Below are 15,060 nucleotides of genomic sequence, written 5' to 3' on the forward strand. Positions count from 1 at the left end.
TCTGCTGATCCTCTTGAAGAAGAAAAAATATTTCTTTCATTTCTCCGTTTCTCGACAGTGATAGAATTCATAGAGCTGATGCGAGGATTCAGAAGGATGAGGAGGCGGCTCCTTCGACAGCGCACAGCTATCCTCCTACCCCCAAAGGGAATAGTGTAGGTGTGTGTGTGTGTGTGTGGCGAACCCTGCCGATCTGGTTTTAGCTTCTCAAAGAAGAGAAGCTGAAAGCGTCATTCGGATGGTATAAACTGGAAGATGTCGGGCTCGCAGTGCGTGCGGAGCGGATACGCACCTTCGTGCTTCCTTGCAACACGGCAATCCTTGCATGCCATCTTTTTTCATTTGAAAAAAAGTTTTTGTGTTGTTGTAAACGGCATAGAGAGCTCTTCTGATAAGAAACAACTGAGAAGGAAGGAAGGGAGAGGGAAATTGAAAAAAAGGAAGAACGATGAACGGAGAGGGAAAAGGCGAGGAGCATGAAGGCGCTGCACGGCAATACTGGGCGGCTGCAACGCCTTTTCCTTCCTTCCATTTTCTTGAGTGCGTTTTCTCTCTTTGCCTTTGCCGTGTTTTTCGTGTATCCATAGAGTGGCGTAGGAGCTGGTATCTCTCCCGTTGTTGTGGTGTACATACACATAGAAGAAGAACGGAAGTAATCATATATATATGGCGCGATGGTTTAGTTGGCGGCGATTGCATGGTATCAATGACGATGATCGCGAAGAGCGGCCAGGCGCACGCTCCCCCACGCGCCGACGCACACTTGTCTTCAGGCTTTCAAAAGAAAGGAAAAAGAAGAGCGTTCGAAGCTGGTGCGTGTGAATCTGATTTCTTCTTTCCTATTTTTTTTTCCCGTCTACTCTCGACATCACTGCTGACTGTGAACTCCCTGCCGCTCGGATGGAGGGACACAGCCGCTCATGGAACCTTACTATTATTATTGTCCTTTTTTGGGGTAGTGTTGTCGGTGGCGGCGCCGCCATCGTTGGCTCATGCTGCATTCGCCTGTTTTTGCTGAGGGGTTTCTTTATTTTCTGGAGTACGTTGCTTGGGTTCTTCTGTTGCCGTAACTTGTCTACAGAGCAAGAAAGGAAAGTAAAACATGAAAAGCGGCCCCCCTCCATCCGAAATCCGCCGTCAAGGTCATTGGAAGATGAACCGCAGAAAGCCTTCGGCGGCTCCAGCGAGGAGGCAGGAGGAGGAAGTGGAGCGTTGAGAGGGAGGCGCGAGGGGTGCCTCCGACCATCGCCGAAGGACGCGGTGTTTCAGCTTTACTGGACGATGCACTGTTTGCTGAGAGCACTCGCGTTATTTTACTTTTTTTTTTAAATATGAGAAGTTTTGAAGCGACCCTCTTGCCTGTAAAAGTCCGTACCGCACCATACACCACTACGCAGGTGTTCGCGGAAGCTAAAGCCAGCGACAACAGCAGCGTTGCGATGTTCACCTCTTGCCACACACGCACACACACACACTCACTCTCGTTCTCTCTTTCGATTTTCCTCTTTAACATCTCTAGCTTTTTTCTCTTCTTCGAATCAGCCAAAAAGCGTCTCTGCTTGTTATTGCTGTTGTATCTCCTCTTTTTTAAACCTCCGCACCATTGATTTGCGATAGTCGGCCACGCCTCCAAAACCAACAAACGAAGAAAGAAAGAGCCTTTCTTCTATTCTTCTTTTCTTCGTTTTTGAAGGTGCCTTGAACTCCGCCCTCACACACGTTGTATACACTTCCGCCTCCATTCTTTCGTTCGTTGCTCTTGTGTGTCAGTGTGTGTGTTCAACCCACCATGAAGTACGATCGCACGTCGTCCTCCCCTCGAATGGCGGTGGAGGAGACACATGATGACGTGAAGCGCCGCGGCCGCCGTGTCGTGGCGACCACCGCCCTGCAACCGGGCGACGCAATCTTCGCTACCCCGCCCGACCTGGCCGTTCTCTACTCCCCGTTTGCGCGGCACATCTGCGCCCGCTGCCTCGTCGCCGAGGTGGCGCCAGAAGACGCCGGCGGCGGTGGCGGCAAAGTTCAGCGTTCGCAGCGACGTAAGCGGAGGTCGCCGTTGAACAGTGCCCCAGGCGCGAGGGGTTTGCTGGCGAACCACGCATCTGCTACGGCGGCGGCGACCTCCGCCTCCTCGTCGTTGCCGTCGTCGGCGCTGATGTGCGGCACGACGAACCCCACCTTGAGCACGACGCACTCCGCGCTGGTGCACCCGCACAACGCCTACATCTGCCCCAACTGCGACCAATTTGTGCTGTGCGCGGCGTGCGTGGCGCAGCTAGTGCTGGAGGTGGAGCTGCTGGCCGCCGCGGCCGCGGACGAGGATCCAGCCTGCGCGACGATGGTCCGCCCGGTCATCACGGTCATGTCGGATGAGAAAGCAGTGCTGCTGCAGCATCCACTGCTGCGTGCCCACACCATCTCCTGCGCGTGGTACACCGCCCTGCCGGAGTCAATTCGCGCTCCGGGCAACGACACAGACTTTCTTCGCTTCTGCTTAGACTACGGCGCGCGGGTGCAGCTGGGCGACACGGCGATGGTGGCCGCGCTTGGCAAACTGGACACGAACGCCGCAGTGCAGTCGAAGGAGGCGCACCACCTGTGCGAGGTCTTCGCGCGCGATCGTGTTGTGGCCACCTTCGGTCCGCACAAGACACCGGCGACGGGGACAACCACAACCACCACCACGGCCACCGCAGCTGCTGCTGTTGCTGCCACCACGGCTCTCGCGACGCATAGCATTACGCGCAGCAAGCATGAGGGCGTGCTCACTGCATCGCCCATCGCAACACTCTCCAGCGCAGACACGTCTGACCCGTTGGTGGAAAGGAATGCTTCCCGGCTTAGCGGTAAGGCGCCGCTGCTGGAGGCGCCCGTCTTCCCCCCGCCCTACCCGGTTCCGTGGACGGAGCTGCGCGACGTGCTGCTCCGCACTCGCTGCAACAGCCTCGGCTTCCCCTTCAGCAGCTGCGAGACGATGGGGTGGTCGCTGCAGGAGACCGTGTGCATGCTGAACCACAGCTGCGCGCCGAACGCGGCGGTCGTCATGCTGTACGACGCCGATGACGAGCAGCGGCGAAGGACCGCCCACGGGGCGGACGACAACCCCCAGGATGCGGCGGCGGCGGCGGAGGTTGTGACGAGCACTCGCGTGCAGCACCTGCACGGTCTGCGGAAGGCACAGCGGCTATCGACCGCCCGCCCGGTCGAGGGCGACGCGACGGCCACAGCTGTCGGCGGCAGCAGCAGCAACAGCGGCAGCGGCGGGCGGCGGAGAAACCTGAACTCCTACCGCGCCATCGCGGTCTCCTCGCCGTCGCCCTTCAGCACGTCGTTCACGGAGTCGCTGGAGGGTTGGATCGGCATCCAGGCCACGCGCCCGATTGCGGCCGGGGAGGAGATCACCGTGTCGTACATCGATTTGGAGATGTACGGCGACGACGTGCAGGCCCGATCGCGCCATTTGCTGGAGCAATACCGGTTCCTCTGCACGTGCGAGCTGTGCGTCCGGCAGCGTGGTCGCAAGGTGTAAAAGCGAGGCGACAACTGCTCCTCCGCTTCCGCATCGCCGCGCCGCACTCCGTCACAAACGGTTAATGTTATTATTCTTATTATTGTTGTTGTCTGTTTTTCATTCTTCTAGTATATATAAAAGTACCACTCCGAAAGTAAGCAACGGAACAAAAGCAGCCTCTCAAGGAGACGCGTCTGCGAGGAAGCGCTGGAAACTGATAATAATTGCATCGAGGATGACTGCACGCTCTTTCTCTTCCGCTTCGCGTTTCTTTGGACGAAGGCGCGCGTTTTCGTGGTATTCGCAGAAACAGCGGGCGAGCGTCAACAAATGCGGTGTCCACGATCTTCACGGTTGGCGAAGAAACACTCGGAGTTCTACCATATTCAAAGCTTTTTGCCGTAGGCACCTTCTGACGCAGGTGTTCGTCCTCTCCCTTTCGGTTGTACGAGGGGAGGGTGGTGGGTGGGGGGCCAACAGAGGAGTTCGATGGGCGACAATGACCATTACCTTCCAACGTTCATCACCACCCCCTCCTCCTCCTCCTCCTCCTCCTCTGATTCACGCGTGCCCGCTCTCCACTCTCTTTGCTTCCTTTCAACTATTTCGCCTGTTTCTCTCTTTTTTCTTTCTCTTCCTAACGTATCTGCCGTACTTCCTCAACGGCGGAAAAACCCTCTTCGCGTTCCTGCTCTGCTTTTGGTATGCCTTTTCTTCGCTGATGTAAGTCAGTCCACTGTAACGAGTTCGTGGCTCTCAATCCGCGCATTTTCGTGCACCAATCTCTTTCGCTCCCTTTCTTCCTCATTTCTATATATATATATATTTGGCTGTTGTCGGCATCATTGCGGACGACTGTACTGCTGCGTTGTTCTCGTTAGTATCATCGTTGTTCTTATCTCTCTGGGTTGACGACTAACCTTGTCGCGCCAACGGCTCGTTCAACTCCCAAGGCATTGATAGCAAGTTGGATTCACTGCGAGCGTTATATATATATAGAAATATATATATATATATTCGTTTGCACTTCGCACTCCCACACACGCACGGGCTTGTCCATGACAATTAGCTGTTGTTTGTCACACACACACACACACACACACGTACACTTTTGAAGGCATTCTAAAAAACCCCAAGAAAACGTTGCTTCCTCTTTCATTATATATTTTTAACGTATTCCTAAATTACCGTTGTAAGAAGCTTCCACTATTCTCCTACTGTTGTTATCCACCTCTTCTTTTCTTTCCCTTTTCCCCGTCTCGTTCGTGTCTTCATTGCTTTTTCTCGCCGCGTATCATTAAAAGACAATACACAACTCAAAACACACTGTCGCGTTGTGACCGCGTTGATTTCTCTCTTACGCGCTCTTTTCCAGTCTCGTCCACGTGCAGCGAAGCTCTTCTTTTCTTCTTCTTCCTTTCGGCTCAAACCGCGTTTATTTCTTTGTTGTTGCCGCATCCCCGACACCCTTCTCTCCCCTCTCCTTGTGGCTCTCGTTGCGCCGCTGTTGTCAGGGGGAAAGTTAGAACACGCACGCTTATTTATTCCTGTTTTTACGTTATTTTTGAGTGGTACCTTCTGTGGTGCGTTCATTGCCTCCTCCCTGTCTCGCTCTTACCCGCCTATCCACACACACACACACACACACGCACGCAACAGCCACCTCTCCTCGCGACCCCGCAAATGAGCAAGATACAGAAGTTCCGCGCCGACATGTCGAGGCGCTTCGACCCGGAGGGCGCGACCTTGACGGCCTACCGCGACTACGATTTCGAGCGACGCGCCAATGATGTGCGCCGCCTGCAGCTGGCCGTAGAGCACTTCGACCACGCCGTGACGCAGGGCATGGTGGCCATGAAGGAGATCGCGAGCGCCTACGAGGCTGTCGGGCAGGCCTTCACGGAGCTGACGCTGACGAACAACAATCCGGTGCCGGGCCCCGACGGCGCGGAGGAGCCCAACCCGTACCCGACCGAGGCCGATGTTCAGTTCATGGCACAGCAGCAGCAGCAGCAGCAACAGCAGAACTCGACCAGCGCACCGGAGTACGCCGGCTCCGTCGCCAGCACGCGCATGCCGGACGAGGCGAACTCGCAGGTGCGCCGCCTGGCGAAGATCTTCGCCGAGGAGGCACGCCACATCAACGAGGGCCAGCCCTTCCAGACCTACAACGCCGGCATCCACCGCGATGTGATCACCCGTCTGCGGCCGGTCACGGAGCACTTGAAGGGCGTGGACGGCTACCGGCGAGAGCGCACCGAGGCACTGGCGAAGTACAACCGCTATAAGGCGGACGTGGAAAAGGTGGAGAAGCAGTACACCAAGAAAGGCAAGCCCTTCTGCGACAGCAAGTCCCACAAGAAGTTCGCCGAAAAGCGCGACAAGGCGTGGCAGGAGTACATCAAGCGCCGTGACAAGTTCAACGACACCTTCAGCATGCTGATGGAGGTGAACGACCACGCCGCGGCGCAGATCATCCACCGCTACCTCGTGCTGAACCACGAGTATCTGCAGCAGCTTGTCGGATCGATGGACCGCGTGCTGCCGGCTATGGCGGAGGTCTACCCCCTCAACAGCGAGTACAACAGCATTCAGAACTCGCTGCTGTTGGAGGCGGTCGCCAATGCGAAGGCGCCGTTTGCCGATCACGCGAAGGAGCTACAGGAGAAGAACGCGGCGGCAGCGGCAGCGGCGCAGAACGGCGCGGCGGGCAGCCCGCGCAGCGCCGTCTCGGAGAAGGACGACGACATGCCAGACAGCAGCCTGACCCCGCTCAGCTCCGACGGGGCGAAGAACACCGCCTCGACGTCGCGGCTGGAGGAGCCGGGCGGCTACGAGACTCGCGTGGAGCCGACCACGGTGTTGGAGTCCGCCGAGCCGCCGCACGAGCCGGAGGACGACGTCCACAACGCCGGGGAGACGGAGGAGGACCACGGCCACATCGAGACACAGCCGCAGCGTCTGCAGACGCAGGGGGAGGGGATGCCGCCGAAGGATCAGGAGGCCCGCCCGCCCGGCACGGTGGAGGGGACACCGAATGGGAGGGCGTGAGTCGCCGACCGACGCGGGGAGAAGAGAACAAGGAAAATCTCTTACCCACACATGCGTGCACTCGCACATGGGCGTTGGGATGCGCTCCGCGTCCACTCCGGTCTGCCGTGCCGGAGCTGTCAACAGCGCCTCCTGAAGGATGCACTCAAAAGAAATAATTATTATTAATGAAAGAAAAAAACGTTCAAAACGTAAGACTGCTCTTGCGATTTCTTTTTCTGTTTTCCCCTTTTCCTTTGCTTGGTTTTCCAGTCTTCCACTTCACGATGTCTCGGCTGATCTGATCTGATCTCTGACCTGTCACCATTTCCACCTCGCTTGCTGGGGGGAAAAGAAAGGAGGAAAGAGGAGAAAGAAGTCTTCCTCTGTTCCCTCGCTGCGAGCTTCTCTGATTTCTCTTGCTTTCGGGAGATGCCGTTTTCGTGGGGTCCATCGTACACCAACCGCCAAGCTTTTCGTTAGCTGCTCCTATTCCATCGTGCTTCCTGCTGTAGTAGTAGAGAGAGAAGGGCCGCGAGTGCAACTTAATGGATGGCCCCCCCCGCCCTCTTCCTTTTTTTAGGAGGGGGAACAGCGCCATTTACGAAGGCACCAGCTCCCCTTTCTTTTTTCCTTCTGTACTTTACACTCCCCTGTGCGCTGTCAAACGTGAAGGCGGCCGTAAAGCCCGCCGCCATTAAAACATACTCTCTTGTTATTTCTCTCTTGTGGTGCTACGCGTGCTGCTATAACCAAAAAAACGCTGCCGCGTCGTCTTCGTATTACTTGTTTCTCTGTTGTTGTCGTTGTTGTGTCCTTCTTGTCGTCGTCCTTGTTGTTGTCTGTTTACGGTTATCTTTAGAGTAATGACAGATACTAAAAATACCTAAATGCCTCCAACACACACACACCATCAAGTGTGATGATGTGAGACTTCGACGCGTGCTTTTCCGAATGCGCCAAGTGGTGCATTCACCGTGTACGGTGCAGCCCGAACAGCAGCGATTCTCTCTCGCTCTCTCTCTCTCCGCCCCCACGTGCAACTCAGAGGCCGGCGGTATTCGTCTCCTGCGGCAGAGAGATCGCTTCTGCACTTCGATTGGCCACAATGTCGAACAGCACCGTCGGCCGTACGCCCAAACTCACGCAAACACCTCCCCTTCCGCTTTCCCTCCCCCTTCCAGACCTTTACTGATGCGTTCTTGCGCCGCGTTCCCACGCTCTCTCATGTGGGAAAGCAGCAGCGACGGCCACGTCACACACACACACACACAAACACACACCGATGAAAAGCGCTGAACTCCTCATTCCTTTCCTTTTGCGTTGCGGCGTGGCTCGCAACGCGGGCGCGTCTGGGCACTGGCGCCGGCACAGCCACCGGCCGAGACCTTTCCGCCTGTACGTCGAGTACGACCACACTTGGGTGAGTACACCATATCCCGTCCGATTACTGCAGGTAAGCACCCACAGGCTTAGTTAGCACTGAGGTCAGTGATGACGCGGGATCCCTAAGCGCCGCACTCCCCCGCCTCCTTTTTCTTTTTAGCGCGTAGGTCGGCGCTGCCCGCGTGCGGCGGGGACGAGGTGAGGCGTCGCTGTGAGAAAGACCGAAACAAAGAAGAAGAAGAATAGAAGCAACGAGAGGTGAGAGAGAAGGAAGAGCAGAGCGGAGGTTGTTCTGTTGTTTCTTCTGGTGTTTTGCTGGCCCGTCGAGCAATGCGGCGTGGCGGGCGCTGGGCGGCAGGGCAATGCGCGGGATGGGGCGCAGGGTTGGGCGGGAGAGGTGGACGAGAAGAATCCGCCGCAGAGGCGTCGTGCGTGGCGCCCCCGCCGCTCTTTGTAGTTTGGCATGCAGTTTCTTTCCGCCGCACACACGCGGGGCATCGCAGACGATCGCGAAAAGAAAATGAACATAAAAAGTCTGTCAAGGAAAAAGAAAGTAAGATGGAAAACGAGGTCTAAAAGCACAGAAAAAAAGGGGAGAAATATAAAATGTATTTACCGAGTTTGATGGGTTTGCAGAAGGCGAGGAGGAGGGAGAGCGCCGGCGCGCATCTCGTCTGTCATCGGCACGTAATGGACTGCCGTGCGTTGGCGCCGACCAACAACCGCGCTCTCCGCCTGCTTCAGTGCGCACCCAAGAAAGCCAAAAAAAAAACAAAATCGAAAAAAGGGACTTTTTCGAAGAGCACAGTGCGCGGAGAAACACCTATGTATACCGAACATAGAGGAGGACGCTTACCCGAGTGATCTGAAGAGGTTCGCAGTGCGACAACAACCGAAATAGCAAAATCCGGAAAGGGATGCTTGGCGGGAGTGATAGAGCGGCGCCAACAGCAGCGGGTGTACGAACACACAACACCGTAAAGGGACCCTTTTCCTTTTCACCGCTGCAATACACCCCTCCTCCCTCCCTCGGTGGAGGCCGGAGCGTCCGCAGTCTCTTCGTGTATCGTACGTGTAGGGGCGTAAACAACGGCGAAGAGAGGCGCATGGCAAGCTGCAGAACGACAGTAATAAAAAGACCGAAAAGCGGAGTACATGAAGAGCCTTCCGCCGGCTTCTTCATTATATAAGTAAACAATAACAATAGAGACATGGTAAAGTGAGAAAGAAAGAGGGGAAGGCACACTCTTCAGAGAGCACGTCGGGTAAGCCGTTTTACAGTAACAATAATAATAATAGAAATAGTAACAGAAATAGTAATAGAAATAGTAATAATAGCGGAGATCGAATCCCTTTCAGAAGGAGTAGCGGCGCGGTGCTGAGAGGAGACGTCTCATGCGGCTGGGTCTGTGAATGTGTGAGTGCGTGTGAGAGGTACAGAAAGATATCGTAGACGGAGAAGCACCCCCTCTCACGCGCACACGCACGCACGCACGCACGCGTCAAGACACACTTAGAAAAAGTTCACAAATGGGTCCACACCACCGAACATGGCCGCGCGCTGCCGCGACATGTGCTGTCGCATCGCATCCATCCCGCCGAACAGGCTGCGCGGCCCACCAAGAAAGTCGTCCATGAAGAAGTCATGCATCAGCATGTTCGACGGGCCAAAAGGGCTGAGCTGATACATGTCGGTGTCGTCGCGGTAGTGACGCGATGGCTGCTGCTGCTGCTGCTGGCGATGATGATGCTGATGATAAGGGGACAACAAATCTGGCGCGTCGCGGGACCGGCGCACGCTGTCCATGTACGCGTATTCCGTGTCGTTGTCGTTGCCGTCATCGTCTGGCTCTTCCACGATGGGCTGCGCGGCGGGTTGCGCGGCGCGGGTGTAGAAGTGGCGCCGCGTGTCCACATCGGGCACTTCCGGCTCGTCTTCCTCTTCGATGACCGCCGCTGGCATCCGTTGCGGATTCCGCGTATTACTGCCGCCGTTGGACACACACGTGAAGGACGAGGTCGTCATGAAGGTGCGCTGCCCGTTGTGGTTGTTGTAGCGTGCCTGGAAGGTTGGGTCGTCGTTAGAGTTGTAGTACGTGGCGTAAACCTCTCGCCCCTGCCCGTCGCGCGCGTAGTACGCCTTGGCGTGCGTGCGCTCGTCGACGTGGGTGCGGCGCTCGACCTGCGAGGCGGACGCCGGCGGCAGATGAGGGGCGGCTGGTCGATCCGTGCGCACCAAGGCGCCGGTGGCGGCGCGGTGGGTGTGCTCACGATCGTGATCACGCGGCATGTGCTTTGTTTGTTGGCCTTGACGGCTGTTTCTCTTACGGATGTGTGTACCGCCAGTTTATCTGCTGATAAACAACAGCAAAAGGAAGCGGCACTGCACGCTCAGCGATTTGCTGGAGCTTCACAAAAAGAAATGAAAAACGAAAAGAAGAAGGGGGAGATGATCGGTTGAAAGGGTGAGGTGTAGGCTGGCGTTGTGGAGAAGCGGAAAAAAAAAAAACCCGCAAAGGAACGCGTTGGCGTTGCACACGTGTGCGTGCGCGTGTGAATGCGTGTGTTGGAAGGAAGAGGAGGAGCGCGATGGAGATTCGTTTACGGAAACAAACACGTTGCATGGGCTGCGTTGAGACCGAGCCAAGAGTTAGAAGGACAGGACGGAGCAAAGAGACAACGACGAGCGAAGCGCTCCGCGTCAGCTGGGGGCTGCGTGCGCACCGCCACGTTTCAGAGAAAACACGATTAGCGCATCATCAACAACAGCCACAACAGAAGGCAGTCACGCTGCACGTGTTCCGCGTCGTAGGGGAAATCGCGCTCGTGTGAAAAGTCCGACATTGGAGACAAGAAGGACGTCGGCAGCGACGTCCAACAGCTCGTCCATGACCAGGAGACATCGATGATTATTATTATTATTATTATTTGATGGTAGAAAGAGGACGACCTCTCTGGCGGAATCGACAGGGGGAAGAGACAAAATATTGATAATAATGATAATAGTAAAGATCACACACAAGAGAATTTTGACGTGTAGATTCGTAAAGGACATTTATCGGCGTACCAGGGGCAGCACTGCTGACTTTGCCTCTTCCATTAATGTACTAGTTATATATATATATAAGTATATACATGTACATCAAGCGGAAGTATTATGGAAAGGAAAGCTGAAGAAGACGAAATAGCGAGGAACGAAGAAAGAAAAAGGTAATAGAAACCATGTGTTGGGCAGAGTAAATCATTAAATCAATCAATAAATACAAAATAATAAACAGAGATAGAGTGGAGGAGAGCTGAAAAGATGATTGTGAAGAGAAATAATCTGCCCACACACGTCAATAGTATTAATCGTAAAAATCAATAACGGCCGGAAGGGCGAAAGCCGCGGCGAGAGGATCTTTCGCTTCTAAAAAAAGAAGAAGAAGGGACAAGCCGATTTACTCTTCTTTGTTTTGTTCGTCCTCATCTGCCTTCCTCTCCGCCCTTTCCCCTTCTCCGCCTCGTTCCGACGTCACACACGCGTCGGCGGCTGCGGCGACCAGCGAGACCACCGTGTTCGTCAGCGCGTTGACCGTCTCCGCGAACTCATCCTTCGCCCCCTCGCCTGTCACCGCCGTGCCGCCGTGCGCAAGCTGCTCTTCGATCACCTTCACACGTCGCGGCAACTCCCCCGCCTTCTTCGAGGTTGCCGCCGCTGGAGATGCGTCGTTGATGGGTCGTGGACCGGATTCATACGACCGCACGGACATCGTTCCATCTGGCTGGCGCTGCATGTGGACGGCCGCCGTGTACACCATCGGTACGTTCGCCGCCGCACTCGTCGCGGCGTCCTTCGCCGGCGCGGCGGGTGCCGTTTGCTGCTGCTGCTGCGGCGGAGAGGTTGCCTGCTCTGGCGAAAGGTTCGATGACGGGTCCGCTGCCGGGGAGCTCCACGGTGCAAGCGCAGTCGACAGCAACTCCATCATGGAGCTCAGCACATCGTCCGTGGGGAGTGCGTCCCACTGCTGCAGGAGAGCCATCTGCTGCGTAAGAGCGCGGTTGGGAAGCTTGCCTGCGAGGTAGTCGTCATAGCGCCGGCGCTTCTCTGGATCGGACAGAATCGCATGCGCCTTCTCCAGCACCCGCAGACGGGCTTCATCCACATCGGCGGAGGTGTTGTAGATGGCGCTGTCGTTGTCGTGGTAGCAGCGGTCTGGGTGGACGCGGAGGAGCAGCTTGCGGTACGCGTTCTGCACCTCAGCGGGGGAGGCGCTGATGGGGACACCGAGGACGTCGTAAAGGGTCTGCATGGCGGCTGAAAGCGTCACAAGGAACTCCCTTCAAGAACAGCAAATAAAAAGATAATAACAAGAATTCTATCGAGCAGTTAAATATAGTAGTGCGAGGTTGATGTCGTGCGAAAGTGTGAGGAAAACAACAAAGAAAATAAGGGAGGGCGGAATCTGCGTGAGGGGTGGGGGTGGGGAAAGGGAGAAGAACAGATGAACGTCAAATCGCGGGATGTTGACACGAGCCAGTGCAAGCAAAACGAAGAGGAAGAAGGAGAAACAAGAGAGTTGTAGAGGACGCCAGAGCTTCCTCATCCATCGAGGATGCTTTCACTGAGGGCTTCAAACCACACACACACACACAGACACAGACACGCCTTTACCAGAACTTTTCGAGTTTAATGATCGTAAGGATAGTAGCGCCCCGCCCCGCCTTAGCAAGCTGCAGCAAACAGCAAGTACTGCACCGCACAAATATGTATGAGGTGTTCGCCATTTCTTTGCGTGGCGAGGGCCTTGAGCGTATCACCGTTTTTCCTTCTACTTATTTCATGCGGATCACGACAGTAGTGAATCAGAAATAGGAATAATCAAGAAGCACGTTTAATGTAGAAAGGAAGAACGAAAAGAAAACACTCAACAGCACGAAATGGAAGCGAATTGGACTCTTTCGCGTCCTTCATTTGGTGGGATGTGGAGGTTACCCCGCAAAACACCGCCATGCGTTTCTGTATGCAAACGAGAGAAGAAAATGGCGAAGTAATTCTTTTTAACTTTTTTTATTTGAAGGACGTTTGAGGTCGTTCGTTAAACAAGAGAAGTACACACGCGCGCGCGTCCATTCTACGGAACGCAGCAGAGAGGAAAAAAGAAAATATAATCTACACACACACACACACACACACACACAGAAGGAGTCGCCTCAACGTTTCGGATGTGTGCGTGTGCGTGTGTGTGTGTGTGTGTGTGTGTAGATGCTTGTATGGCGGATGACAGGAAGAGAACGTAGCGCAAGCGGCCATTTGTGTTCTTCCTTTCAAACCGCGGAAAAGAGAAGTTTGCCTTCGCAAGAGTCGATTGAAAGTAACATACGTTTTTGGCTTTTGCTTTTTCGTATATACGAAGTTCTGTTGCCTCTTTCAATAATCCATGACAATAATAGTCGTAAAAAGGAAAGAGATGAGAGAATCGAAGAAACTCGGAGTAGCTGGCGACGCGTGGACTTCTCAGCTGGTATAGGAAAGAAGCTATATGAATTGCGAATCGCGCGTCGTTATCCAAAGACCCCCACAGGTCACTCTTGAGTGAAGATAGCACGAGTGCCAGTGCCTGAACACAGCAACGAAGGGAAAAACAAACAAACAAAAAAGCAGTAGGAGAAAACGGAAACGAGCGTGTGTGGGTGTGCGCGACGCTCGACGTTTATAATGCCGTACACTTCACAACCTATTTCTCCATTCGCCATCGCTTGGCCTTTTCTTCTTCGGGCTGTCTCACGTCGGGCGTGCGCCGTGCGTTTCTGCGGCGACGTGTGTGGCTGAGCCGTTGCGAAGGTGAACACAGGAAACGACAGATGGAGTACCAAGCGGCCGTTAAATCACACGATCGTCATCCTGGCGCTGCAGCAGGCTCACCGTCTCCGCAGCAACGCCGGCCTGCGGCACAACACTCGCGCCGACCGCCATCACCATCATCTCCACCACCAGGGCAAAGACGCTGATCCACAAGGCGGCCCACACAACGTTGTAGCCCACCGCCCGCTCAAAGCCCATTTCGCGGTACGCCGAGATGCAGTCCTCGAAGGGGTTACACCGCTTCGCCACCGCCGCGTCGTCGGCCGCCGTGTGCGCCAGCGGCGATACCGGCCTCGCGGGAATCGCACCGGCCGGGAACTCCATGCGCCAGCGCGCCGGCGTCGCAAAGACACGTCGCTCCTCCCGCAGAACCGCAGGCTGGGCGACCACGCGAGGCGGGTCCACCACGAAGAAAACCGTCGCTGCTGCTGCCGGAGCCTCGCCCTCCTCGGTGGTCTGCCCCGGCCAATTCGGCGGAGCAAACACACTGGTGATGCTCTCCGGCTGCTTGCACCACGTATCCTTCTCGTACAGCGCCTTCACGATGTACGCGTCCATGCCGAGCGCCACGGCGGTGAGGAGGAGGAGGACGCAGATGGGCACCCCGCACACGCGACGGACGCGGTGGTTGGTCTTTGTGAAGCTCGGTGCCAGGTGCAGCAGTCCGCACACGAAGGCGAGGGCCAGCAGCGCTGCCGCCGCGATGGCACCGATCTGCGCCACGCGAAACGCCGTCTGCAGTCTCTCGCACTTCTCGGTGAAGCGGCGGACAGGGATGTGCTTTTCCGCCACGGGGGTGTAGATGTCGGTGGTGAAGAGGGATTGCGTGATGGAGGAGTTGATGCTGTCCATGCGGAGTTCGTAGAGTGGGAGGCGCATGATGGCCGCGATGCCGAGCGCGGCGGCGACGGTGCTCAGCACCACGCACACACGCGCCGTCGTCATCTTCGCTTCTGTAGAGACCATCGTGCGTTGACGGCACACACCCACACACACACACACGAAGATAGTAGTAATAGAAATAAGAACAGTAAAAGCAGGTTTCGAGCTTATCGGATGGCTGGCGCGCAACAACGAGAAGAGTGCCGAATAGCTTCTTTGTTTTTGTTTGGTTTCTTACCTCGCAAGGCGCGACGAGCCGCGTGCGTTCAGTTTGAATAACAACAAGCAAGGGGTTGTGCTACACTTTAGGTAGAAGACTTTGCAGGAGAAGAGAGCGGAGGGAAGCAACCGAAACCGCAGAAAGTTGTTCGGCGCGTGTGTGTGTGTGACGATGCTAGTGTGT

At 55.6% G+C, this 15,060-nt stretch overlaps 5 protein-coding genes across 12 annotated transcripts; 2 read left to right on the plus strand and 3 right to left on the minus strand.

Moving 5' to 3' along the window:
- Positions 1 to 1,540: 1,540 nt before the first annotated feature.
- Positions 1,541 to 3,532, plus strand: ABB37_09010 (hypothetical protein; the record flags this gene model as incomplete). Its single annotated transcript, XM_015808232.1, has 1 exon — positions 1,541 to 3,532. Exon 1 carries the CDS (start codon positions 1,790 to 1,792, stop codon positions 3,530 to 3,532), a length of 1,743 nt encoding a protein of 580 aa, XP_015653123.1. The 5' UTR covers positions 1,541 to 1,789.
- A 708-nt stretch (positions 3,533 to 4,240) lies between these two features.
- Positions 4,241 to 6,565, plus strand: ABB37_09011 (hypothetical protein; the record flags this gene model as incomplete). 2 transcript variants are annotated; one of them, XM_015808233.1, is made up of 1 exon in its annotated part: positions 4,241 to 6,565. In XM_015808233.1, exon 1 carries the CDS (start codon positions 5,198 to 5,200, stop codon positions 6,563 to 6,565), a length of 1,368 nt encoding a protein of 455 aa, XP_015653124.1. In that variant the 5' UTR covers positions 4,241 to 5,197. The 2 variants fall into 2 exon arrangements, with proteins under 2 accessions (XP_015653124.1, XP_015653125.1); XM_015808234.1 differs by having other exon boundaries at positions 4,817 to 6,565.
- A 2,878-nt stretch (positions 6,566 to 9,443) lies between these two features.
- Positions 9,444 to 10,408, minus strand: ABB37_09012 (hypothetical protein; the record flags this gene model as incomplete). 2 transcript variants are annotated; one of them, XM_015808236.1, is made up of 1 exon in its annotated part: positions 9,444 to 10,408. In XM_015808236.1, exon 1 carries the CDS (start codon positions 10,218 to 10,220, stop codon positions 9,444 to 9,446), a length of 777 nt encoding a protein of 258 aa, XP_015653127.1. In that variant the 5' UTR covers positions 10,221 to 10,408. The 2 variants fall into 2 exon arrangements, with proteins under 2 accessions (XP_015653127.1, XP_015653126.1); XM_015808235.1 differs by having other exon boundaries at positions 9,444 to 10,339.
- A 962-nt stretch (positions 10,409 to 11,370) lies between these two features.
- Positions 11,371 to 12,376, minus strand: ABB37_09013 (hypothetical protein; the record flags this gene model as incomplete). 2 transcript variants are annotated; one of them, XM_015808238.1, is made up of 1 exon in its annotated part: positions 11,371 to 12,376. In XM_015808238.1, exon 1 carries the CDS (start codon positions 12,220 to 12,222, stop codon positions 11,371 to 11,373), a length of 852 nt encoding a protein of 283 aa, XP_015653129.1. In that variant the 5' UTR covers positions 12,223 to 12,376. The 2 variants fall into 2 exon arrangements, with proteins under 2 accessions (XP_015653129.1, XP_015653128.1); XM_015808237.1 differs by having other exon boundaries at positions 11,371 to 12,289.
- Positions 12,377 to 13,793: 1,417 nt separating this feature from the next.
- On the minus strand, positions 13,794 to 14,975 carry ABB37_09014 (hypothetical protein; the record flags this gene model as incomplete). 5 transcript variants are annotated; one of them, XM_015808243.1, is made up of 1 exon in its annotated part: positions 13,794 to 14,975. In XM_015808243.1, the coding sequence occupies exon 1, from the start codon at positions 14,739 to 14,741 to the stop codon at positions 13,794 to 13,796; it is 948 nt and encodes a 315-aa protein (XP_015653134.1). In that variant the 5' UTR covers positions 14,742 to 14,975. The 5 variants fall into 5 exon arrangements, with proteins under 5 accessions (XP_015653134.1, XP_015653133.1, XP_015653132.1 ...); XM_015808242.1 differs by having other exon boundaries at positions 13,794 to 14,961; XM_015808241.1 differs by having other exon boundaries at positions 13,794 to 14,956.
- Between the last annotated feature and the right edge of the window lie 85 nt (positions 14,976 to 15,060).

The sequence above is a fragment of the Leptomonas pyrrhocoris genome (assembly GCF_001293395.1).
Source record: "Leptomonas pyrrhocoris isolate H10 chromosome Unknown, whole genome shotgun sequence".
Lineage (NCBI taxonomy): Eukaryota > Euglenozoa > Kinetoplastea > Trypanosomatida > Trypanosomatidae > Leptomonas > Leptomonas pyrrhocoris.